We start from the raw sequence: 26,964 nt of genomic DNA on the forward strand, positions 1-26,964 counted from the left end.
CATTCTGTTTAGTAAAAAATTGGCACGATGACAAATTTGAACTTATCGCAAATTAAACATGTTTTATTTACCAATAAATACACTATGTTAATTCGCAATATTTTCATAACTAATGAAAACACATATTTGTAAGTGAAATTGAATACATGATAAATATACTGTGTATGCGCACCCACGAAGGTGTGTATATATTTCTATCTATACTAATAAAGTAAACCATTGGAGGGGGGGGGGGCACGTGTCACTCCCTCAATGAGTTTTAGTGTTTATTTTGACTAATTGACTTTTCCTTTTGATAAGATGCGGGATCCGAACCCGTATTCATTCACTCGCCTCTCTTCTCCATCAAACCCTAGCTCCTTTCTACCATGAAACCAAAACCCACAGACCAATAGCTTGCATCAGTCGATCGTGTTCTTCATCTGTTCTATTCTTCATATTTGATCGATCTTCAAATAGGTAATCCTTTGAAAGTTTTTCCGTTTATAAGTTGTGATATTGTTTTAGTTAACTGATTTATAGTTTCAAGAAATCTATGTTTTTGTTTGTCGCTTTATTCTTCTAAGAAAAGTGTTTGATTTAAATTAGTTGTTGATGTTTGTTGTTAAGATTATGTTTTCCAATCATAAACTTTAAAAACCTAATTATTCTTGTTTTCGTTTTAGGGTTTGAAATTGTGATATGTTGAATTCGATTAATGCTAAGTTGTACTCTATCATTTTAGGCCTATTTTTATGCAAAACATTGATGTAGTTTGAAGAACCCTAATTTCATAGGGTTTGTTACGGATTGTTAATGATGTCCTGTTTTTGATATTATCTTTCTTTAGGGGATTGTTATGTTCTTCATCCGAATATATTGAATGATCAAATGTTTTTATGCTTTTTATCGAAAACGTTTTTTCATGTTTATGTGATTTATTCAAATGTTGGTCGTCGGCTGAATATAATTGTTGTTATACTATTGAAATTGATTCAAGCATTTTTGTTATCAAAATTTTAATGGGAAAACTGGTTTGACAAGTTAACTACTTTTTCCCAAACTTATGGTAATATTGTCTTATAGTGGATTTTTTTCCACTGTGAATTTTGGCTTGGATGAATCATGGTCGCATAATTGGAGGAATCATCTATGTTACAATTTAGTATTTTTTATATGTTTGAAGTTGAGTGGGATTCTAAAACATTAATAGTACTCAATATAATGGCATCTAACCTGTGAATTGTTTTTAGGTTACAAATAAAGTTTAAAGTTGCCATTGGACCTATCATCAGCATTAGTATGCTACAACAGTATATTGATTAGTGTTCACGATTTTAATTTGAATATCTTGTCAATTTTTTCATTTAGGGTTTGTGGTTATTGATTCCGATATTGTATTTCATATTATTCTTAGGATTTGTTAGTGTTGTTATTAAATAACGTTTGATGCTAAGTATATTATTTTTTTTACCAAAATATATTATAATTCCTAGATGTTTATCATTTATCGGGTACGGTTAAATATTATAGTAGGTTACGTACAAGTTTATCTGTTACATCTATATTATTAATCTTTTGTTACATTCCTCTTATTGTGGTACATGTTAGTTTGTTGCTGATTTCGTAATGGCTTTCTTCAAAGTCTTGCGATTCCCTGAATTTGATCAATTGGTAATAGTAAGTTCGTAATCATGTTTATTTGTATTTTGACATGCAATTTAAAATTATTAACTGTAATAATTCAGGTTTTGCCTAAAGCTATGTTGAGAAGAACATGAGTGGTCCTTTTGTGAAGAAGAAGTTGATACTCAGGTTTGAGGGTAGGCGTTCATGGGCTCTTTCATTCGAGAAGGTATGTGATGGAGTATCGATTACAGATGGATGGCAAACTGTATTGGATCAGCTTGCATTGAAGATTGGTTGTTTGTTGGTCTTTACCCCTTTTTAGCCGTACAACCATTTTCTTCTAATGGCCTTTAATGTTGATTTTGATGTTCTGTGCAAAAAGACATCGAGGCTTTCAAATGTTTGTCTTGTGGATGATCCATTTGACAAAAATAGATCTTTTTGCTACATCATTCTAGATCGTTCTTGTAGTCGTGTTGTATGAATTATTTAATTTAGTATTTCCTTTAAGTAATATAAATGTTTAACACTAACTTTCTTTTGTATTTTATAGTTTTCGCCATCAGAAATTATTAGGGATCACCTTGGACTAAGTTGTTGCAATGTTGATTGCAAATTTTTGGTAGATGAAGAATATGCACAGAATATCAAGATCGAAAGGTCTGGGAATAAGTTTTTCTTCAGTCGGGACTGGGTTAAGGTTGTTCAACAAATCAAGATGAAGTTTGCTACTTTTGTTCTTTTTCAGTACATGGGTCAAAGAAAGTATAAGTTGATTGTTTTCATGAATGATAGCACTCAGCTCATTGTTTCACATCCACAAGCAAATCCAAAAGCTGCTCATGATATGGTAATAATATTATTTTAAATTTATATGTTTTCTTTTATTCTTACTGTAGCAATCGATTTTATACTAATTGTTGCATATTTCAAAGAATACCCTATGCAGGTTTATCATCAACTTATTCCACAAAATCATCAAGTCATTTCTACTTTTACCGTCATTGCAAGAAACAGATTTGTAATGATACTGCTTTACATTTAAATTTTCATTACTTATAACTAATTTACAGTTTGCTATCAATTATTGAATTAAACGAATTCTTAATAATTGCATTTTAGCGTTTTACCAACCAAAATGGCAAGAGTTGCAAGAGTAACAGTTTGACGAAGGATTAAAATAGGATATTTGTCTGGAGAAGTTGCTAGGGTGGATTTGAGGAAGGAGAAGGATGGTAGAAGAGGTCATCGTTATGCAATCCAAGGTTGGAGCCATTTCATTAAGAAAAATGTAATCGAAGACGGTGACAGATGCAACATTTTTTTCCTCATACTACAGGTATGGTTCATATCATAATGATTAGCAAGTAGTTTCATGGTGGTTACTTTAGACAATTAGGGTTTTTTATGGACAATTTTATTTTCTTTATGGTTTAGTGATAATATCAACTGATGAATGAGTTGATGAACAAAACTAACTTTATATTTTTGTATATTTTGACGTTTACTTGATATATATAATTGTTTTGTATACAAAGAAAATTTTGTATTTTTTTAATTTCATGGTTGTTATATCAACCGTAGTTATCATATGGTTTGAAATATATATAAACCTTACAATTAGCAGAAAGATTTATAGTTTGTTATCTTCAATTTAAACCGAGTTTTTTTTTTTTTTTTTTTTTATCTAAATTGAACCACTTTATAACATTTATTTTACCGTTCTTATTTTTGTTTAAGAAACAATTTTGGTTCTTTTTTCAATGTTTGATTGAATTTTATAAAAACATAACAGGTAATTTTGGTAATGAATAATTAATGATTACCATAACTATATAATTATATATATATATATGAAAACCTTTTTATATTAGTTGTTTCCAAAACAAAATATTAAAAAAAATTAGGTAAGTAAATTTTTACTAATATATACATTTACATATTATAAATTTATACATTGTTTCCATATTCGAGTTGTCAAGATTGTGTCAATAATGTTGTTGTAAAACCTAAACAGTTTGCTTCTTTACATATTGTAATCACCTTATACATATACATATACATATATATATATATATATATATATATATATATATATATATATATATATATATATATATACTAGTCGTTTACCTGCGCGATGCGGCGGGAAACATATCACTTAGGTTGGTGAGTTTAGGGCTATGTACGGGGCGGTTTGGTTTGGTTTTGTGCCATAACCAAAACCAAATTCGCGATGCAAAGGAAAACACAACACTTGTTAGTAATTCTAAGGGTATGCATGAGAATGTTCAGTTTAGTTGGGTCATAACTAAAATCTAAATCTTCGATTAAGATACTTCAAAACCTGTCATAGGGATTTAAAGAGTTTTAAAAGAATGTAAACAATCATGTTGCCTAGTTCTTTGTTTAAACAATCATGCATTTTCTCTCATTTGTTTTTCAAGCTATACCATTTCCAATCTCATTTACGCACCTTAACCTTAACATGTTGCCTAGTTCTTTGTTTATGACAAGAATTTTAATAACCAAAAGGAACCTAAAAAATATCACATGATAAAATCCAATACCAAACACACACAAACATGACTTGTAGTACAACGGCAAAATCAGGACTCAACCCCCTTTCATTTCCCTTTCTTTCATTTGATTTGAAGTTGGGTTAACCAAACTATATCGACCCTTACCAAAGCCACATAACTTAAGGCCGGTCTGAAGGAGGGGCAGGGTAGGCGACCACCTAAGACCTGCTCTTCCCATGGTCCGAAATTTTTTTAACATAACAAATGTCTAAATATATATTTTTTTTATTTTTTCTATATTTTAAGCTTTTTAATATGTTTTTTTAAAAAGGGAAAATGTCACATAAATGTAATAAAGTTTATCAAGTGTTTCAATTAAGTCATTCAAACTTTTCTTGTGTCTCTAAAGTAACTAAACTTTAATTTAATGTTCTAATGATGCGTAATTACCAGGTCATCAGGTTACTATTTATTTTTAATTTTTTTTGCATCTTTTTTAACCACCTAGAAATTAGGGATGAGTATAATACTAATAATATAATAATATAAAATATAATGTAAATTTGTATGTGTGCCATAGGTTTCTTTCAAACAAACGAGACTTGTTCTTTGATCTTGAAGATCACTACACCGCCGACAATTCGACGCCTTTCGCCAGCCACTCAACACCTTTCAAAAGATCCCCCGCCACCGGAATTGCCGGAATCCAGTTCTGAACCGTAGGGGCAGAATGCTCCGTCCGCCGCCCGCCATCGTCGGCTTTAAAACAGGTCCTTGCCGGAATCGGGCGTGATCGGTAGAAGTCTAGTCAAGGAGAGATAGTTTTTTTTAAACTTTGTGGTGGAAGAACCCTCACTGGTGGTGGCGGAATACGATGGTTGATGGTGGCACCGGCTTGCCGACGAAATGTAACGTAGGGGACTAATAAATGATGAATAAGGTGGGAAATTGATGTAAAAAATATAAAATAAAAAGAGGGAGAACTTATAGTATAGCCATGACGTTCTCCACTGTGTACGTAGGATGAAGAAGAAGCATAAGACCGCCCGTACTGGGGCGTGTTTTTTAAAAATTTTTCATTTAAAACGCTCTATAACGCCCCACATGCCACTACACCCGGCGTTATAGGGCGTTATTTTCGAGGAAAAAGTCGTCCGGCGTTTTAATTAAAACGCTTAAAATTGAGAGGGGGCCCACTTTTTGACCGTTGACAACGGTCATATTATTTATTATTTTTTTTAAATTTAAAATATTACCCACTATAAATATATACCCCACATTCTCACTTTTTTTTTTTTTATAAAAAACCCACTTTCTCTCCTACTTTCTCTCCCACTTTCTTCTAATTTTTATAAAAAAAACCCACTTTCTTCTAATTTTTATACAATCATGCATCCATACCGCCCCCCTTTTGGTGTCCCCGCAAGACCCACGAACCCGAACACAACACAACCCAACCGCAAACCCCGTACAACCTTCAAGACATGGACCCGAGCTTTTTAACTTACGCGACTTACTTGAGCGGCGCCCCTCCGTTTGTTCCTCCCACTTTCGGCTATGGTCAAGCCGGCGGGTCTCAACCGTCACAACCCGAAGCCGAACCCGATGTGGAAGTCGTACCGGAGACGCAACTCGAACCGGTGCAAGAAAAATCGAAACGCGGCAAAAGTTCGCATAAGAAGAAGGAAAAAGACGCACCGCGGCGTACAAAAAATATCATTAAATGGACGAAGGAAGAGGAATTCACGTTGACTCGGGCGTTTCTCGACATTTCGGAGGACGAAGATACCGGTAACTATTTTATATATATATTATTTTACTTATTTTGTTACTTTAATTTTTAACATACAACTTATAATTTTTTTTTAGCAAACTTTCAAACGGGCCCGGTTTTTTGGGATAGGGTTCGTGCACTCTTCTTTAGCACGTGGGGTCAAGGCGAACATCGGGACAAAGATTCCATTTCTAGCAAATAGACCGACATCAACAACAAGTGTCATGCGTTCCAAGAAGTCTTCCAACGTAACTACGATAATCGGCCGAGCGGTGAAGGTGCGTGGGGGTTTTAACGAAGACTTTGGAGGAGTTCGAGAGGACAAAATGCCCTTTCACGTACTATAAGTGTTGGGAGCTACTACGAAAAAGTCCAAAGTGGGCGGTAGTTAATCCAATGACGTCTAGTAGTAGACGTCGTGCTAAAAGGTCAAAAACATCATCCTCCGTTGACCCGTCAACTCCGACATCGGATGCCCGCAATGTTGATTTAAATGAGGCGGTGGACGTTGACGAGGGAATTCAAGAAGAGTTGGTCCGACCCACCGGTAGAAGAAAGGGAACCGGGAAAAAAACGGTCGAGTCGTCTTCCGATCTCGAGTTAAAGGAAGATTTCGAGGAGATGAACCGTCGTCTCCAAGACATTCGCGACCTCGGCCACCAACGTTATGAGATTATGAAGGAACGAGTGGCCGAAACCAAAAAAATTAACGAGATGCAAGAGGCGAGGCAAATGGAAAAGGACATTGAGTTTTTGTCCAAACCTATCGACCACCTACAAGGCAATGCGTTGATCCTTGCGCAAATGCGTCACCAAAAAGTTAGAGAAAAATATGGACTCTAGATCATGTTATTTTTTCTAAGTTTATTTTTTTTGTTTCGGTTTTTTTTTTCTGCTTTTTTTATTTTCTGTTTTTTTTTTCAGTTTTTTTTTTATTTTCTGTTTTTTTTCAGTTTTTTTTATTTTTATTTCAAGTAATGTAATTTTTTTTTAAATTAATGAAGTTTTTTATGTTTTAAATTAAAAAAAATAATTGTGAAATGATTGTGAAATGATTGAATGAGGGTTATTGGCATAATGCCCCACTACGCCACTTTTGCTATAATGCCCCATCGCTGATTAGGACGCCACGTGTCGGATAATGCCTCATGGTGGGGGCATTATACCACATTACCACTACACATGGTCTAATAAAAGGATGAAGAAGAAGCATAATAAACAGAAAAAGTCTTGTTAAAAAGATGACTAAATAAGTTTATGATTAAAGAAACAATCCAGTTAATCATGTCATTTATTTTTAGTGTTTGAGAATTGAGTCTTATAGGTTTTTTTCTAATCAAATTAAAAAAAATTAATTATAATAACGAAACCTGACACATCATCATTGTTACCTGTTAACCTGATAATTACATAGTATTAGAATATTAAATTAAATTTTAGGGACATTATAGAGAGACAAAAAAAGTTTCAGTGATTTAATCGGAACACTTAAAAAACTTGGTTACATTTCTACAAAGTTACCCCTTTTAAAAACCATATTTTAGGGGCTCGTTTTTTCTACTCGCACCGAACGCTCAAATTTTTGGGGATTATAGGAAGGTCCGTGAGACAACTAACTATCGAAAGATGCCTACACAACTACCATTAAATGACTTTGAAGTACCTTTGGAATGTAATATAGAAACAGAAAGTGTATAGGATGGTCTTTTATGCAAAAAGCCATATAGGGGCAATTTAGTTAATTTATCAGCTCCACATCTGAAAGGAGTATGATCTTTCATACCCTAACTTTTAATGCCATGTTGAAAACAAACTTTATATGTTCCTTAAAGTCCCATGCCTCATACAAACAACAAAAACCACCAAAGCATTCCACGGTCTCAATATATGGGTATCAAAAAAGCACCAAAGCATATTCCATTGTCTCAATATATAGGTGTTTGCATCAGCAATGTTAAGGGTCTACTGGCTCCCTACTTCAATAATTAAAACCTATGTATTAATTTATTGTATCATAGAAGTTACTAATGCACATTGAAACAACATAATTGGCATTCAAAATCCAATTTTAATAACTTTGAGTTACTCCAATCAGCCAAAAGCTAACAGACCTATAGATCGATTTCTCACATTTTCGTTGATGGCAACTAAAATACATTTTCTAAATTCTTCAGTATCTTAAATTAGAAAAAATGGATTGATAAGCCAACAGAAATCATGAATCCTCATTTCTCCATATGCATTAAAGTCGGTATTTTGATATATTTCTCACATTTTCAGGCTACTAAAATATATTTTCCTAATATCCCATCACACAGATTAACACCTTTAGGCTTTAGGGCCATGAGAAGCAATTTCAGGTGGAATAAGGTGTTGTTTGTTTTTTCAGAGGTAAAATGTCTGCAGTCTGCGGACCACATCTGCAGACATCTGCAGCAGAAGAGGTGGACCAAACCTCAACAGTCTGCCAGAAGAAGACTGTTTGTTTTTTTAACTTCTGCAAGCTGCTGAATGTCATACAAATTCTACACCGCCACCGCGATTGCACCACCATCTCTCTCTACATTCCGGTTTCCCTCTATGCTCTTTATTAATATATACGCATCAAAAATCTAATTTGATGATTCCAAATTTAAGTCATTCAATTAAACTTTATAGCTAAAACGAAATTCAAATTAAATTGGCAAGAGAATTGAAATGACATCACAGGCACAAATTCCAAATTATACAAGTTCATGTGTTTCAATTTAAAATCCATATCAGTAAACACGTAACTTCTATTTAGCAACAACAAGAAACAAAATATGAACCAGAAATTGAAAACGATTCTAATAGTTACTCGTCTTCATCGTTCTTTTTGCCGGCATCCTCACCATGTTCTTCAATTCATCTTCATCTTGTTCATTTATAACACTATAGTGTGTGTGAGATAGAGTAGAGAGAGAAATTTGGCAGAGACTTGTTTCCGGCAGCAGCTGTGACTACAGTATCCGGTCAGACGACGAAGATGGAAGCCGGATCGACGGCGACTAGGGTTCTGCCATGAACCTCAGAGGAGATGGTGTTGCAAGCTCCAGATCTGCCGAACGAACTTATATTCCAGATCCGTTGCCGTGAGGAGGGAGGGTGACGATGTGGTGTCGGACGGTGGGAGGGTGACGATGTGGTGGCGGCCGGTGGGAGGGTGCAGCCGGTGGGAGGGTGGGTGGCGGTAGTTTAGAAGATGGGGTAGAGGAGAAGGGTGGAGAGGTGCTAGGGTTTTGTGGAGAAGAGAGTCTGCAGACCCAAGAAGACCTTGATCCATGTCTGCACCAAAAAGAGGTCACACAGACCTTTTTTAATGAAAGGTCTTCGAGAAAACAAACACACTGCAGACTCAAACGTCTGCGCGTGGTCTGCGTGGGGCAGACATAAGAGGTCCTGAAGAGCCTTTCACGAAAAACAAACACCCCCTAAGAGGTGATAGTGATCCTAACATTAAGACATCTCCAACCAGAAGTGTGAACTGAATGATTTTTGAGAGCTTTAATCACTTGCAGGAAATAAGGATGCTTTCATTGGTCAGAGTATTCTTGACTTCTTGTCATTTAAAAAAAAAACACAAATTAGGTATTTGATCGATAAGGTCAACCCCAAGCAAGTAACACCACCCTCTTTCAACAATATATATAGTTTTTAAAACCACATTTTTGAACCATTTCGTTCACGGAAGTTCCTTTGTAATATAAGTTAACAATTAGGCTATTGTTTAATGATATATATTGTGTGTTGTAATAGAAGTTCCTTTGTATCCTAAGTGTATGTTTAATGTTTACAGGCTCAAATTAGGTTACTGTTTAATGGTATATATTGTGTGTTGTTATCGTTTTACTAAGTGGGTCGATACGACCCGTTCTGGTTCAAACCCTTGCTAAAAACATTAAACTGAGACATGTTTTGACACCTTAACCAACCTACCTATCTATATTCCACCTCTAGTTTCCAAGGATACAGATTCAGGAGTATGAAAGCTTATTATTAAACCATTTCAAGATGCTCCTCTCTATGGTCACAGGTTTCTTATTTCCTGTCCTTAAGGATTATAGTTCCTACAGAAAACAAATTAAAGGCCAACAATCAATACCAGTGTCAAATTGTGTTTGTGAATGCATGATTGATTTCTACTTTTATATGTAGTTATTGATCCTCCCCATCTATTAGATATATCCATACGAATTTGAAAATGAGAGTACATCTTACCAAGGTGGTGCATAGTGGAGAATATCACTTGCATTCTCAGAAGTTGAGATATATTTGTTTGTTGCAGGTTATAAAGCTAAAGCAAGAGGATTCTTCTGTACACCAAGGTAATCATGGACGCCATTGGTGTGAGCAGCATCTGGTTTATTTCGAATCACCGGAGCTCCGTAACGACAACCAAGCCTCAAACATCATGATATAACAGTTATGGATTTACTCGAGTAAGAACCTTAACCGCCGCTATTCACCACTGTTTTGACATCTCGAACCACCATTGCCGCCGCCTTGGGTGGCGGAACCCTAAATCGCCAGGTCAGAACCACCGAAAGCTTCACCTACAGTAGAAATAACATTTTATCAAAGAAGCGATTGCAAGACACCGACAGTGTGAGTCCACTAAATTGTCTGCAAGCTTTTGTTTCACATTGTCTTCCGTGCTGATGCATCCAATTTAACCTCGATGTGTACATTGTTCAAAACCCTTGAAAAAAAACTTCAAACAATATCAAAAAAACAAATTGCAAAACACAAAGTCGAGAACGAAACCATTACCTTCAACCCCTATTTATTGACACAGTTATATCCACTCAGATTGTTGTATATGCTCTGCCTGCAACCGTTCAAACCTGTTCTCTGTCATAGTACATCTCCATTAATTGGGTTTCAAAGAAACAAAACCCCTAGTTCTAAACATTAACGAACAACTACAACACATCATGACATCAAAATTCAAGAACGTAATATACAATACACAAAACACCAGAATGCAAACACATAAATACAAAATTATACAGCAATCCAACTTGTATAACAAAAACTATAACCTAACTATGATGAAACCCTAGAATTACATTGTTATTTATAAACATGATCAAATAATAAAATTCAACACTTACAAGGCCTTTCAAATCAATCGAGTGGTCCAGACATTGAACTGCAATTCTCAACAAAATAACTAAAAACTCAGAGTCGCATCATCAAACCACAAAAACTGCATCACAACGGGGAATATTAGCTGAATTCATGAAGAGACAATCGTAACTGGACAGTTTATCTTAAAATCATACCTTTAAGTTTGCAATAAAGATAGAACAACAACCGGCAATGACCTGAAAGAAAAATAAAATCGACCCAGGTATTAAACTCGCTCATGTAATCAAACATGTATCAAATCGCAATATGATAAATCAAACCACTAACCTGTAATCGTAGTTAAATCTTAAATTCGTGATAATAATAACGGCTAAGGATCTTAGATGTGAGATCTTCATTGGTCTCTTTTGGTTATGGATCTGCAAGGCGATGGATTGGGGAGGAAGTAGACTGAAAATGAAAAGAAGATGAGGTGTGGTTTTGGCAATGGAAGGAATCTTGTCTCAGTTTCCAGTTTCTGGGGGAATAAAACTTGTTTTAAAATTCAAACAAATTGTGGTGGAGCCAAAAGTGGGTGGCAGAGATCACGTGGGGGGCTAAAACTTGATTCAAAATTCAAAACCAACTAAGATGGAGCCAAAAGTGGCAGGTTCTTTATCCCGCCTACGTGTTTTGAAAAAGTGTTAAAAAGACTTTCAACACATTTGTGCTAAAATGCTTGTACAATGTGTTTGGTATGCTTGTACAATGTCAAATGACCAAAACTGCCCTTCCTATATGCTTATTAAAGTATATATATATATATATATATATATATATATATATATATAGGGAGCCGCTAAAATAGGAACCACCCCTAGTTGTAAGAACCGTGAGAACCACTCTCAATCAATCATATTATGCCAACATAAAGGATATTTTGGTCATTTACCCCATATGTCAAATCTCCCCAACCTCTCTCTTCATTTAATTTCACCAGAGATTTCTCTCTCTTCAAAATATAAACCCTTCATGTCTGTCATTTCTTATGCATCATCTTCTCATCCTCTCTCTCCTTATTTTCCTGCAACACACACACACACAAGCCACACCCATACACACTGCCCATTTCTATCTCCTGCGACACTCGGCGTCGGGTCTCCGGCCACTCACACACCTCCCGAACCACTCACCTTCCTATGCTACACACCATCCTAACTGCACCCATCTTTCTCCGATGAGATTTCCATGAAGCCAACAACGACTCCAGCAACCTGCCGGTGATGACGTTTCCAGCCACACTTATCCTTCCCCATCCACTCATTTCCCTCTTGCATACGCACTCTCTCTCTCTCTCTGGTCCACTCTCCTCTCTCCCTCTTCTGTAAATACAATCGGCCACCACGATGAATGGCGGCGGTGTCAACTGACAACATCATGGTGACGGGTAAGGTGATTGATCTTTTCGGGTTCAATTCTGGGTGTTGGGTCTCGGAGCAGGAAAGAGGCAGCAATAGACAACACATACATACTTCTTCAGTCACGAGTATGTTCACCTCTGATTATATTTTCATTCTTTGTAATGTTGATTTTTGGCATGAAAAGTATACATAAGAGGAGACAAACTGTTAGTGTAGACTACATATGCTTGTTGACATGTTGAGCTATTAATTTGGGGTTTTTCTGTACATAAACTTGCTGTGATTAAATTAGGAATTTGGAGTTGAGAATCTACAACCACCATCATCTCTCATCAGATCTCTCTTGATTTTTGATATTGAAGATGATGATGTCTATTGCTTCGGGTTCATGTTCGGTTCGGCTGTCGAGTTAGCGGGTCAGATTTCGGGTCGGTCAACAACGGTCAACAGACTCGGTTCGAAGTCCGCCGGCAATTGGTCAGAGATTGTTCGGGTTAAGCTTGGTTCGGTTATGGTTCAACGAGTCGGGTTAGATTGGTTATGGGTTCAGGTCAACAAAGTCAACCTTGGTCAGCGGCTCGGTTAACTGTGGTCAACGGCTTCGGTTCAGGTCTCGGGATTCGGGTCAGTTTTGGAATTCGGGCAGCTTCAATTTCGGGCTCGGTCTGTCACACCCCCAACACGCGGAGTACTACCGCTTGGGAGCGTGACTGACCAGGATCAAGCCACCAATCATATAGAACAATGTATATAGTAAAAGTAAATGTCATTAAACCAAACCCATCCATACGAAAGGTGTTCAAAACATAAGTAATAGTTCAACGTTTAGTGGAAGCAAATAAGTAAAAGCCCAATCATAAATAAGTATGTAATGTCATAACGTTCAATCATAGCATTCACGATCCTTGTCCACAACGACTTGCTCCTCCCTGTGCAAGCTCCATATGTACCTAAGGTCCTGCAAGGCATGCAGTAGAGAGTCAACAACTAGTTGAGCGAGTTCACAGAAAGTAAGTTCGTAGCAGTAATTCGTATGTTCATTTAGTGGGGGCTTCCCACGTATGTATGTACTAATAGTGGGGGTTTCCCATGATTATATTTATTACTAATGGGGGCTTCCCATGTTTATCCTTACTAGACTATTGTAACCATGTGTTCTTCTTAATCCGAGAACAGGAATACGTACAAGGTCACGTAGGTTTTACGTGAGTGCCCTTCCCCAAGGACAGTGGTACGCGTGGGGTTTACGTAGGTTTTATGTAAGTGTCCTTCCGACCCGGAAGATAGTAGTAGGTATGAGTTTACGTAGGTTTTACGTAAGTGTCCTCCCGACCCGGGAGACAGTGATAGATACTAGTTTACGTAGGTTTTACGTAAGTGTCCTGACTAACCTGAGGACGATGGTAGATAGTCTAGCAATAGTGTAAGTACGAGTAATTATCCATTTCAAACCTTCCAACCCAATTCCCAACCCGGGAATCCCATGGCTTGGCTGTGTGAACTCACCTTGGTTTGCTCGGTATGTTAAACTATGTGCTCACGGATAATCAATCACATCCTATAGTATGCATGTATACACAATCAGTTAAGTTCTCAAGGATTCACATGCAATATATGTCACGAAGTGTCTTTAAGCAATCATCGTCATGCAACACATAACAGTTATATTTCACGTTCATCAAATTATGCATCATATGGCAGAGTTCTTGGTCAATTCTAACGTAGTTAATCAATAACACACTTTACGGATCATCAGGCTAAACAACAGTTACCTGCTTTACATATCTGACGAATATAACACAGTTAACACTTAACAGGTTAATAACTTAACAGGTTAATCACTTATCAGACAACAAAACTCAGATCGTATGTTCATGCATAGGAGTCAGACCAAGAGATCATCCACCAAAAGTTCGGACTAGGCAATAATAGAAAAGTCGGATTCTAAATCAACAAAGCTCGGATCACGTGTTACAATTAAAGCTCGGACAACAAGCATAAGCATGAAAGTCGGACAACATGTATATTATTAAAAGTTCGGACCACCTTATTTGAACAAAAGTTCGGATCCCCTTGTGTTATACAAAAAGTCGGACTCCCCTATATATCACTCAAAGTTCGGACATCCTGTTAGGCATAAAACTCAGACTATCAAGCTTACAAAATTCGGACCCCAGTATCCCCCACAAAACTCGGACAAGGCTTTTTCCTTGTCAAAAAGGTCGGACCCTCACCAAGCACAAAGGCCGGACCCCTTACACCTTATGAAAGTCGGACTAGGTTAGCCACAAAAGTCTAATCATGCTAATTATTCATCAAGGTCGGACCTTGTGTCCAATTTACAAAAGTCGGACCTCTTTATCCAAATAAAAGTCGGACTAACCTACTTCTTTTAAAGTTCGGACCTTGTTAATACTTTACACAAAATTCGGACAAGTATCATCTTTAAAAGTAAGACAAGGCATTATGTTCAAAACTCGGATCAATCAAGCATGAAACTCAGACAATAGAAATCATGCAGTAACCAAAACCAAGTCTCAGTTTATCAACGTAACAGTTATGTTTTCTACGATCAAGCAAACCCTAATTTCATTCATATGTGTTGCAGTAAATCAAATCAACGATCAGCATTCTATCAAAATAGACACCTAACATTCAGCAAATGATTACACAACTGAACATTAACCGTTTCACAATGATCAAAATCAATCAAACACAGAACTATCACATGTAGAATTAGGGTTTCTATGAATCACATAATCAAGAATTGATAACAACAACAATCATTAAACAATTACCTTGGATTGATTCTAGATGGATTGAAAGACCAAGATTGATGCAAAAGACTTGTGCCAAAGATGAAGCAAATGATTGTAGGAAATGATCAGAGATTGTGGAAGTACGTGTATTGGATTTATGTGGTGATTAGTGAATGATTAGGGTTAAGAATGATTAGGATTCACTAATTACTCTATACACCGCTAAGTATCATATTTTACATAAGTACACCATCTCAAAATAGTTCACAGTTTCACCACCAAATTCATACATTTGACAAATCTTTCATAATTAACACATAACCATGCTCAATATACAATATACGTAACTGAATCAAAACGTTACAGTTTCACAGCAAACAAATTGTGCAAGTAAACCACTAAACAAACAATGAACGTGCAATAAATGTGAAAGTAAAACCTTGGAAACTCGAGTTGTCACATTATCCCCAACTTGAAAGAAATTTCGTCCCGAAATTTAGCATGCGGTTACTGAGGAAGCTAGGTAAGTTGTATTGTTTACTGGTTTTCCTGGGGTGTCACATCATCCCCCCGTTGATTTGGAATTTCGTCCCGAAATTCTGCAGTAGTAGCTTCAGCCTCAGTAGTGGTTGCACGGTTTTCGAATAACTGGGATACTTGAGTTCCATTTGATCTTCTCGCTCCCAGGTGTACTCTGGGCCACGACGGGAGTTCCAACAAACTCGTACAAGAGGTATTCTAGTTTTCTTGAGGACCTTGACATCTCGGTCCGTGATTTCAACTGGTTCCTCGACGAACTGCAACCGCTCGTCGATAGTGAGCTCCTTTAAAGGAACTATAAGGGTCTCATCTGACAGGCACTTCTTCAGATTCGACACGTGAAAAACATTGTGAACTGCACCGAGTTCGGCTGGTAAGTTTAGTCTGTAGGCCACTTTGCCTATTCTTTCTGCAATTTCGAACGGTCCGACATACCGCGGATTGAGTTTGCCCCGTTTGCCAAAGCGAACCACACCCTTCCAGGGTGAGACTTTGAGTAAAACCCGGTCCCTGACCTGAAATTCCAATGGCTTCCTACGCTTATCCGCGTAGCTTTTCTGACGGTCGCGAGCTGCCGCCATACGTTGTCGTATTTGTGCAATCTTTTCCGTGGTGTCCACTATAAGTTCTGGACCCGTGATTTGACTATCCCCCACCTCTGTCCAACAGAGAGGTGACCGGCATTTACGCCCGTACAATGCCTCGAATGGAGCGGCTTGTATGCTGGTGTGATAACTGTTGTTGTATGAGAACTCCACCAAAGGGAGATGTTTTTCCCAGCTGTTGCCGAAATCGATGACACATGCCCGAAGCATGTCTTCCAGAGTTTGAATCGTGCGCTCAGACTGCCCATCCGTCTGAGGGTGGTAAGCCGTGCTCATATCTAACCGAGAGCCAAAAGCCTTATGCATTGCTTGCCATAGTTCTGACGTGAATCGTGCATCGCGATCCGAAATGATAGAGGTGGGCACCCCGTGCCTTGAGACTACTTCTTTCAAATATATATCTACTAGTTTGGAAAACTTGTCTGTTTCTTTGATTGCCAGGAAATGAGCAGACTTGGTGAGTCGATCCACGATCACCAAAATAGTATCGTTCCCACGCTGAGATCTAGGTAGGCTTGTAACAAAATCCATGGAAATTTCCTCCCATTTCCACTGTGGTATCTTTGGTTGCTGAAGTAAGCCTGCTGGTTTCTGATACTCTGCCTTGACTCTTGCACAGGTCAAGCACTTGCTGACATAGGTAGCGATGTGGGCCTTCATGCTAGGCCACCAATATGTAGTTCTAAGATCGTGGTACATTTTATCCGAACCTGGGTGTACCGAGTAGCGAGACTTATGAGCTTCATCCATCACGAGTTCTCGTAAACCGCCATATAGTGGGACCCAGATACGTCCTGTTACATAGTAGGCGCCGTCTTCCTTCTGTTCTAATCGTTGCCTTGAGCCGCGTAAGGCTTCAGCCCTAACGTTTTCTGGTTTCAATGCTTCCACCTGAGCATCTCGTATTTGTGCAGGAAGATCAGACTGAATAGTGAGCTGCAAAGCTCGTACACGCCTAGGTAGAGGGTCTTTCCGACTGAGAGCGTCACCACAACATTGGCTTTGCCTGGATGGTACTTGATAGCGCATTCGTAATCATTAAGCAGTTCGACCCACCGTCGTTGACGCATGTTCAATTCCTTCTGCTTGAAGATATGCTCGAGACTCCTGTGATCGGTGTAGATAGTGCACTTGGTACCGTACAGGTAGTGTCGCCATATCTTGAGCGCGAAAACAGCAGCTCCCAGCTCTAAATCGTGCGTCGTGTAGTTCCGTTCATGAACTTTGAGTTGACGAGAAGCGTAGACAATAACTTTATCACGCTGCATCAATACACAACCAAGCCCCTGTATCGATGCGTCACAATAGACCACAAAATCATCCGTGCTCTCTGGCAATGAAAGAATAGGTGCGCTGTAAAGTCTATCCTTCAGATACTGAAAAGCCGTTTCTTGTGTATTACCCCAATGATAGGTAACACATTTCTGTGTCAACATTGTAAGCGGCTGTGCGATCTTGGAAACGTCTTTAATGAACCGTCTGTAGTAACCCGCCAAACCCAAGAATTTGCGTATTTCCGTTGGTGTACGCGGTGCAGGCCAGTTCCTGATCGAATCTACCTTGGATGGATCGACATGAATCCCATCCCTGTTCACCACATGGCCTAAGAAGTGGACTTCACGAAGCCAGAACTCGCATTTTGAAAACTTAGCGTACAGTTGTTCCTTTCGTAGAAGTTCCAAGATAAGCCGTAGATGTTGCTCGTGTTCCTCCTGACTCTTGGAGTAGACCAGGATGTCGTCGATGAAAACGATGACGAACTTGTCTAGATAGGGTTTGCACACCCTGTTCATTAGATCCATGAAAACTGCAGGCGCGTTCGTAAGCCCGAATGGCATGACTAGAAACTCGTAGTGACCGTAGCGAGTTCTGAATGCTGTTTTAGAGACGTCCTCATCCCGGACTCTCAGCTGATGATAACCTGACCTCAGATCAATCTTGGAGTAGTAGCTCGACCCTTGCAACTGGTCGAATAAGTCGTCAATACGTGGAAGAGGATAGCGGTTCTTCACTGTGACCTTGTTCAGTTCGCGGTAGTCTATGCACATCCTGAAGGTGCCATCCTTCTTTTTCACAAATAGTACTGGAGCTCCCCAAGGCGAAGAGCTTGGACGAATGAAGCCCTTATCCAAGAGCTCTTGTAGTTGCTTAGACAGTTCTTCCAGTTCGGTTGGAGCTAAACGATACGGTGCGCGAGCTATAGGTGCTGCTCCTGGAGCTAGCTCGACTTGAAACTCGACCTGACGATGAGGCGGTAGACCAGGTAAATCTTCAGGAAACACTTGAGGAAAATCGCGTACAACTGGAATATCCTCTATCCTTTTCTCTTTCGTCGATGCATCAGTAACTAGTGCCAAAATGGCAGTGTGACCTTTTCGTAAACATTTCTGAGCCTTGAGAAAGGAGATGATGCCAACTACTGCACCACTCTTGTCGCCTTGAACTTCGAGAGGTTCTTTACCAGAATGAGGAATGCGAATGATCTTCTCCTTACATAGGATCTCTGCTTGCTGCTTGGATAACCAATCCATACCAACAACGATGTCGAAACTACCCAGAACTATAGGAATGAGGTCGATGGAAAAAGTCTGACCAGCGAGGATAAGATTACAACCCTGAACTATGTGTGTGGCCTCTAGACTTTTTCCGTTAGCTAACTCTATGACATGTTTGGTGTTTAAGGGAGTGGGTGCACGTTTTAACATTTGACTGACATTAAGAGACACATAACTTGTATCCGCACCCGAATCAAACAAAACAGTAACGTAAAAGTCGTCGAGAAGAAACTTACCCATGACTACGTTAGGATCGTTCCTTGCGTCACCTCGACCCAGCACAAAAGCACGACCCCTAGCTTCATTGCCGTTATTGTTCCCACCGTTGTTGTTACCATTGCCTTGGTTGTTGTTGTTGTTGCGATTCTGGTTCTGGTTTAACTGGGGGCAATCACGCTTGAAATGACCTTCAGCCCCACACTGAAAACATCCCCTGTTGCCCCGCTGTTGTTGCTGTTGCGGGTTTTGTGGAGCTGGTAATTGCAGTTGCTGGTTCTGATTCGCAGGCCGTGGACTCCTACAGTCTTTGGCCTCGTGACCCATCTTGAGACACCTTTGGCAACGACCCTTGTTGCACTGGCCGCTGTGATGCCTGTTACAGTTGTGACACTTGGGGTGAGATCCTTGATATCTTTTCTGCCTGTGACCACCAGAAGATTGCTGACTAGGACTCTGGTAGTGATCAGTCTTCTGCTGTTGAGCCTGAGACTGAACTGTTGCTGAACCCTTGCTAGAATCCCCCTCCCACTTTCTTTTGTTGTCACTGGGGGTAGTAGGAGTAGCGGCTGATGTGGTAGTAGTAGTAGCGCTGATACGTTTGGGCAACTTGTTCTGTTCCACCGCCTGATCTGTGAGGCGACGAGCAAGACGCTGAATGTCTTGGATATTGTCGAGATTAGCCGATGTCACATGGCTCTGAATTTCTGATGCTAGACCCTTGAGGTACAACTCAATGCGCTTGATCGGAGGGTCCACCATGGTTGGACACAAGATGGCTAGTTCGTTCGACCGTTTCGTGTAAGCTTTGATTTCTGACCCTATCATTTTCAGATGGTAAAACTCATCTTCCAACTTGTGGATGTCATCCCGTGTGCAGTATTCCCTCTTGATAAGTTCCTTGAAATCGTTCCAAGGGGTGGCGTTAGCAGCTGCCAACCCTAAAATCTGAACTTGCGCGTTCCACCAAGTTAGCGCAATTCCTTCCAGCGTGCCAGTGGCGTACTTCACCCTGCGATCCTCAGGGCATTCACACATTTCAAATACCGACTCGAGCTTTTCGAACAATGGAGTAGTCCCACTGCTCCCTCTGTGCCACTGAATGTGTTTGGACGACAATCCATGAAGTTCTTGAATGTGCAGACAGGTTGTGGGGCGTGTTGACCTGCTTGTGCGGCTGCAAGTGCCGCAGCTACTTGTTCATTGATAAGAGCCGTCAACTGGGCTTGAGTCATGTTCACACGTCCAGACATGATCTTCATAGTAAAAGTAGAATAAGTGAGAATGGTTCGCGAGTAGTGCGATGACAGAAGAGTGTAAGCACATAGGTGTTCTCATGTAATGACGCATAGTAAGCAATGTATTCTAAGCATACTGCGAGCAAAGTTCTATGTAATTCTAGCATGTAGGCAATAAACATAAACCTTATTACCTAGGATATTGAGTCTTGCACGTGGAGCGAAGCGTCGTTGTGGGTCGTTGAGCACTGTACTGGTTATAGTCTGGTTTTAATAAAAACGTTTTCCCATATTAAAACCAAGTTCTCTATAACCAATGGCTCTGATACCAATCTGTTACACCCCCAAAATCCACACGCAGAGTACTACCGCTTGGGAGCGTGACTGACCAGGATCAAGCCACCAATCATATAGAACAATGTATATAGTAAAAGTAAATGTCATTAAACCAAACCCATCCATATGAAAGGTGTTCAAAACATAAGTAATAGTTCAACGTTTAGCGGAAGCAAATAAGTAAAAGCCCAATCATAAATAAGTATGTAATGTCATAACGTTCAATCATAGCATTCACGATCCTTGTCCACAACGACTTGCTCCTCCCTGTGCAAGCTCCATATGTACCTAAGGTCCTGCAAGGCATGCAGCAGAGAGTCAACAACTAGTTGAGCGAGTTCACAGAAAGTAAGTTCGTAGCAGTAATTCGTATGTTCATTTAGTGGGGGCTTCCCACGTATGTATGTACTAATAGTGGGGGTTTCCCATGATTATATTTATTACTAATGGGGGCTTCCCATGTTTATCCTTACTAGACTATTGTAACCATGTGTTCTTCTTAATCCGAGAACAGGAATACGTACAAGGTCACGTAGGTTTTACGTGAGTGCCCTTCCCCGAGGACAGTGGTACGCGTGGGGTTTACGTAGGTTTTACGTAAGTGTCCTTCCGACCCGGAAGACAGTAGTAGGTATGAGTTTACGTAGGTTTTACGTAAGTGTCCTCCCGACCCGGGAGACAGTGATAGATACTAGTTTACGTAGGTTTTACGTAAGTGTCCTGACTAACCTGAGGACAATGGTAGATAGTCTAGCAATAGTGTAAGTACAAGTAATTATCCATTTCAAACCTTCCAACCCAATTCCCAACCCGGGAATCCCATGCCTTGGCTGTGTGAACTCACCTTGGTTTGCTCGGTATGTTAAACTAAGTGCTCACGAATAATCAATCACGTCCTATAGTATGCATGTATACACAAACAGTTAAGTTCTCAAGGATTCGCATGCAATATATGTCACGAAGTGTCTTTAAGCAATCATCGTCATGCAACACATAACAGTTATATTTCACGTTCATCCAATTATGCATCATATGGCAGAGTTCTTGGTCAATTCTAACGTAGTTAATCAATAACACACTTTACGGATCATCAGGCTAAACAACAGTTACCTGCTTTACATATCTGACGAATATAACACAGTTAACACTTAACAAGTTAATAACTTAACATGTTAATCACTTATCAGACAACAAAACTCAGATCGTATGTTCATGCATAGGACTCGGACCAAGAGATCATCCACCAAAAGTTCGGACTAGGCAATAATAGAAAAGTCGGATTCTAAATCAACAAAGCTCGGATCATGTGTTACAATTAAAGCTCGGACAACAAGCATAAGCATGAAAGTCGGACAACATGTATATTATTAAAAGTTCGGACCACCTTATTTGAACAAAAGTTCGGATCCCCTTGTGTTATACAAAAAGTCAGACTCCCCCATATATCACTCAAAGTTCGGACATCCTGTTAGGCATAAAACTCAGACTATCAAGCTTACAAAATTCGGACCCCAGCATCCCCCACAAAACTCGGACAAGGCTTTTTCCTTGTCAAAAAGGTCGGACCCTCACCAAGCACAAAGGCCGGACCCCTTACACCTTACAAAAGTCGGACTAGGTTAGCCACAAAAGTCTGATCATGCTAATTATTCATCAAGGTCGGACCTTGTGTCCAATTTACAAAAGTCGGACCTCTTTATCCAAATAAAAGTCGGACTAACCTACTTCTTTTAAAGTTCGGACCTTGTTAATACTTTACACAAAATTCGGACAAGTATCATCTTTAAAAGTCAGACAAGGCATTATGTTCAAAACTCGGATCAATCAAGCATGAAACTCAGACAATAGAAATCATGCAGTAACCAAAACCAAGTCTCAGTTTATCAACGTAACAGTTACGTTTTCTACGATCAAGCAAACCCTAATTTCATTCATATGTGTTGCAGTAAATCAAATCAACAATCAGCATTCTATCAAAATAGACACCTAACATTCAGCAAATGATTACACAACTGAACATTAACCGTTTCACAATGATCAAAATCAATCAAACACAGAACTATCACATGTAGAATTAGGGTTTCTATGAATCACATAATAAGAATTGATAACAACAACAATCATTAAACAATTACCTTGGATTGATTCTAGATGGATTGAAAGACCAAGATTGATGCAAAAGACTTGTGCCAAAGATGAAGCAAATGATTGTAGGAGATGATCAGAGAATGTGGAAGTACGTGTATTGGTTTTGTGTGGTGATTAGTGAATGATTAGGGTTAAGAATGATTAGGATTCACTAATTACTCTATACACCCCTAAGTATCATATTTTACATAAGTACACCATCTCAAAATAGTTCACAGTTTCCCACCAAATTCATACATTTGACAAATCTTTCATAATTAACACATAACCATGCTCAATATACAATATACGTAACTGAATCAAAACGTTACAGTTTCACAGCAAACAAATTGTGCAAGTAAACCACTAAACAAACAATGAACGTGCAATAAATGCGAAAGTAAAACCTTGGAAACTCGAGTTGTCACACGGTCGAAGATTGGTAAATATTTTATGGCGCGATTTATTTCGTTATTTTTATAGTTCTATTTATTTTCGTGAAAACGAGCTCGAACCGATTCGATCAAAGTATTCATACGTTTTGATATAGTTGACAAAAATTGATATTGTGATTGATTATTGAATTTTGAAAATTATAACGACAACTTGTGTTGTCAGGGCGACCAAAAACAGAGGAAACTCTGCCCATTTTTTTGTAACGTAAAACGTAAACTTTTTAACGTAAAATGTAAATTTTTAAATAAATGTAAAACGTAAACTTTTTAACGTAAAGCGTAAAACGTAAAACGGAAACTTTTTAACGTAAAACGTAAACTTTTTAACGTAAAACGTAAAACGTAAACTTTTTTAACGGAAAACGTAAAACGTAAAAAGTTTAACGTAAAAAGTTTAAAAAGTTTAACGTAAAACGTAAACTTTTTTAACGTAAAACGTAAACTTTTTTAACGTAAAAAGTAAACTTTTATGTAACAACTATTTAACGTACAACGTAAAACTTTTCTACGTAAATTGTAAAACATAAAAAACCGTGATAAAACGACGTCTAAACAAGGGGCGTGAATACGGGCATAAAAAACGCCACGAAAAAAAACGGGACGTAAAAAACGCCGCGTTAAAACGGACGTAAAAAATGCCGCGTTAAAAAAATGATGCTTGAAAAAGCCAAGCATAAAAAATGGCGTGCAAAAACGACCCGTTAAAAAACGATGCATGAAAAAAGTAGGGCGTAGAAACGGAAAACGCAATTTTTTAACGTAAAACGGAAAACGTAATTTTTTAACGTAAAACGGAAAACGTAAATTTTTTAACGCAAAACGTAAAGTTTTTAATGTAAATGACGGCGCGTTAAAAAAAACGACGCCTGAAAAAGCCGGGCGTAAAAAAAACGGCTCTTCAAAACGTTTTTTTTAAACAGATCTTAAAAAAAATATAATAAAAATCTAATTTCAAAAAATTCTTTAACAAAAAAATCTGTTTCTTAATAAAAAAATAATTAAGACAAAAAAGTAATTAATGAATAGGACAAAAAAGGTAATTAAAAATTAATATACATAAAAAGACAAAAAAAAAAACAATTTTACTTATATACCCTTTAACAATAAAATATTAAAAACATAATAATAAGACAAAAAGTTTTTAATATTAATTTTATCTACTTTCAATCTCATCAATCCATCTTCTTGATCTAATGGCCAGAAAGTAGTTCTCGTGGTTCTTACAACTGGAGGTTGTTTTCATTTTAGCGGTCCTATATATATATATATATATATATATATATATATATATATATATATATATATATATATATATATATATATATATATATATATATAAAGTATATCGTACATTACGGGTTAACGTACTTTACGCACAACAACGTGTGTGATTTGTTCTATAACATGCGTGATTAATGTTTTCAATATGCGTGATTATTATGTTTCAACATTCGTGATTTTGGATTTTTAAGTTATAACGTGCGTGATTTTAAAATGAACGTGCGTAATTACCTGTCATACGTGATGTACGTTAAGCCGTAATGTACATTAACCTTCCTCTCTCTCTCTCTCTCTCTCTCTATATATATATATATATATATAGGACAAAGATCCGTTAGGAACCACCCTTTATTGCGAGAACCAATGTGAACACAACCAAAAATGCCTAAAAATAGCTAAAAAACACACAAATTTTTTTAATATTTTTTATATAAAAATCGCTACTTTTAGTAGCAAAAAAAAAATAAAATTTTTTGGCTACTAAAAGTAGCGATTTTAACATAAAAAATATTTAATTTTTTTTTTAGATTTTTATATATTTTTTTAGATTTTTTTTAGGTTTTTTGGGGGTTTAGTTTTTAGCATTTTAGCTTGGGGGTGGGGGGGGGTTAGGTTTTTTTAGGTTTTTTGGGGGTTTTAGTTTTTAGCATTTAGCTTGGGGGGGGGGGGGGGTTAGGTTTTATTTTTTTGGGAGGGGGGGGGGTTAGGTTTTTGGGGGTGGGGGGGTGGGGTTAGGTTTTTTTAGCTATTTTAGGTTGTGTTCACATTGGTTCTCGCGGTTCTCGCAATAAAGGTGGTTCTCGCATGAACCTTACCCTATATATATATATATAGTGGAGGATTCAAATGAGAAGAATTTTTTTGTAAGAAGAAAAAAGAAGAAGTTTCAACCAATAAGAATGCTTCATTTTACTTCATTTAATATTTGCATTTAATTTTAATATAAGGGTATATTGATAAACTTACAAAAATCATTAATTTGTATTTTTCTCCTTTAATAACTAACTAAATTAAATTTGTAACTCCATTTCAAAATATATATACTTTTTTCAAATTAAAAAAAAAAACTTAATTTAAAGTGTAGAATAAATTAGTAGTTGTGGAGGATTAATTACGAGTTGTGTAGGATATATTTCGAGGTGTGTAGGATAAATTTGGACTGTGTAGGATAAAATTCTATAATGTGTATGATATATGTAGGAAAATTTTGATATGTATAGGTTTTGCAGATTATATTTAGGATAATTAATGATTAGTTTACTAATTAATTAAAGAGTTAAAAATTAATGATATGAGTTATAAATGAAATAATATTTTACTACTATGCCCTTTCTTCTTTTTCTTTCCACATTAAATTTCTTCTCAAATGAACCCTCCCCTATATATATATATATATATATATATATATATATAGGATTAGGTTCAAGAGTGAACACTAGTGTAGTTTGCGAAATGAGTGAACTAATCCTGGCCATACACATGTGTAGATCAATGGTCAGGATTTGATGATGAAATACACTAGTGTATTTTATGAGTTGATGATAAAATCCTAGTCATACACGCATGTAAATCAATGGCCAGGATTTGTTCACTTAGTTCACAAATACACTAATGTTCACTCTAGAACCCCCACCCTATGTATATATAGGTCACTAACGTGCGTGCGGGTGTCTATATTTTTTAGTATATTTTTAGCTCTTTTTACTCGCCGATTCAAGTTTTAAATTTATAAAGCACGATATTCCACTATCAATCTACACACACGCTAGGGCAAGTGCACCCATCGCGGACGTAGTATAGTGATGGCAAGATACCGAGGTCGTCCAAGGACACAAGGGCTTTTAATACTGCCTTATCGTCAATGTCTAATCGAACCAAACTTTGAAGAAAAGTTTTTTTTTAAACTATAAAAAGATAAATTAAAAAGCAAAAACAAAATATAAGGAAAAATAGATAGACAAGAAAGAATCACTTGGTTTCGACTTATCTTTCACGTATCCTTTTGATGATTTCCGCACTTTGGGTATTTTAAGAAATTATCTTAGTTATAGTAGTAAGCCTCCCTTGTGAAGGCGACATTACCCTCAACCTAGTGGTCTGAGTCAGCAAGGATACAGTACCACTAGGTCGGATTGTTGAAGGATAATTAAGTAAGTTATTAATGCGAAAAGTGATGGGCCCCCTTCCAGGCAGCGATCACCCTCAACCCTTGGTCTGAGTCAGCAGGGATACAGTCTTTGCAGGGTTGGTTTAAAGTTTTAATAATAGTCTATAGATAACGGATTCAAGCTTTTGGCACTTCTCCCGTGGTGGGTAATGCCCGCCCCGACTCGTGAAGTGTTACTAAGCTTGAACCAGGTTCTCGCAGGATCTATACACTGAACGAGACATAAAATTTACCCAAACCCCTTCTAACCCCCTTTCAGACAATTAACG

The 26,964-nt window shown here is 37.8% G+C and overlaps 1 protein-coding gene and 1 long non-coding RNA gene across 9 annotated transcripts; one reads left to right on the forward strand and one right to left on the reverse strand.

Moving 5' to 3' along the window:
• Positions 1-267: 267 nt before the first annotated feature.
• LOC110897271 lies at positions 268-5,122 on the forward strand. 7 transcript variants are annotated; one of them, XM_035988976.1, is made up of 6 exons: positions 268-459; positions 1,591-1,653; positions 1,728-1,932; positions 2,162-2,458; positions 2,544-2,629; positions 2,731-3,145. In XM_035988976.1, the coding sequence occupies exons 3-6, from the start codon at positions 1,864-1,866 to the stop codon at positions 2,774-2,776; spliced, it is 498 nt and encodes a 165-aa protein (XP_035844869.1). In that variant the 5' UTR covers positions 268-459; positions 1,591-1,653; positions 1,728-1,863; the 3' UTR covers positions 2,777-3,145. The 7 variants fall into 7 exon arrangements, 5 of the variants coding, with proteins under 5 accessions (XP_035844869.1, XP_021999718.1, XP_021999716.1 ...); XR_002568528.2 differs by lacking the exon at positions 1,591-1,653 and having other exon boundaries at positions 278-459; positions 1,728-1,834; positions 2,162-2,268; positions 2,357-2,458; XM_022144024.2 differs by having other exon boundaries at positions 281-459; positions 1,728-1,834.
• A 5,012-nt stretch (positions 5,123-10,134) lies between these two features.
• On the reverse strand, positions 10,135-11,623 carry LOC110902377. 2 transcript variants are annotated; one of them, XR_004891268.1, is made up of 4 exons: positions 11,211-11,622; positions 11,040-11,134; positions 10,696-10,776; positions 10,135-10,478 (listed from the first exon to the last, which is right to left on the reverse strand). It is a non-coding gene; the product is annotated as an uncharacterized LOC110902377 (long non-coding RNA). The 2 variants fall into 2 exon arrangements; XR_004891267.1 differs by having other exon boundaries at positions 10,696-11,134; positions 11,211-11,623.
• Between the last annotated feature and the right edge of the window lie 15,341 nt (positions 11,624-26,964).

This window comes from Helianthus annuus, chromosome 4 (assembly GCF_002127325.2).
Source record: "Helianthus annuus cultivar XRQ/B chromosome 4, HanXRQr2.0-SUNRISE, whole genome shotgun sequence".
NCBI lineage: Eukaryota > Viridiplantae > Streptophyta > Magnoliopsida > Asterales > Asteraceae > Helianthus > Helianthus annuus.

Bases quoted from the DNA above. Each gene is read 5' to 3' on its own strand.
- LOC110897271 (XM_022144024.2), top strand. From the start codon at position 1,757: ATGAGTGGTCCTTTTGTGAAGAAGAAGTTGATACTCAGGTTTGAGGGT. The intron at 1,835-2,161 runs GTATGTGATGGA...TGTATTTTATAG, and splicing joins GGGCTCTTTCATTCGAGAAG to TTTTCGCCATCAGAAATTAT. The intron at 2,630-2,730 runs GTAATGATACTG...ATTGCATTTTAG, and splicing joins TCATTGCAAGAAACAGATTT to CGTTTTACCAACCAAAATGG.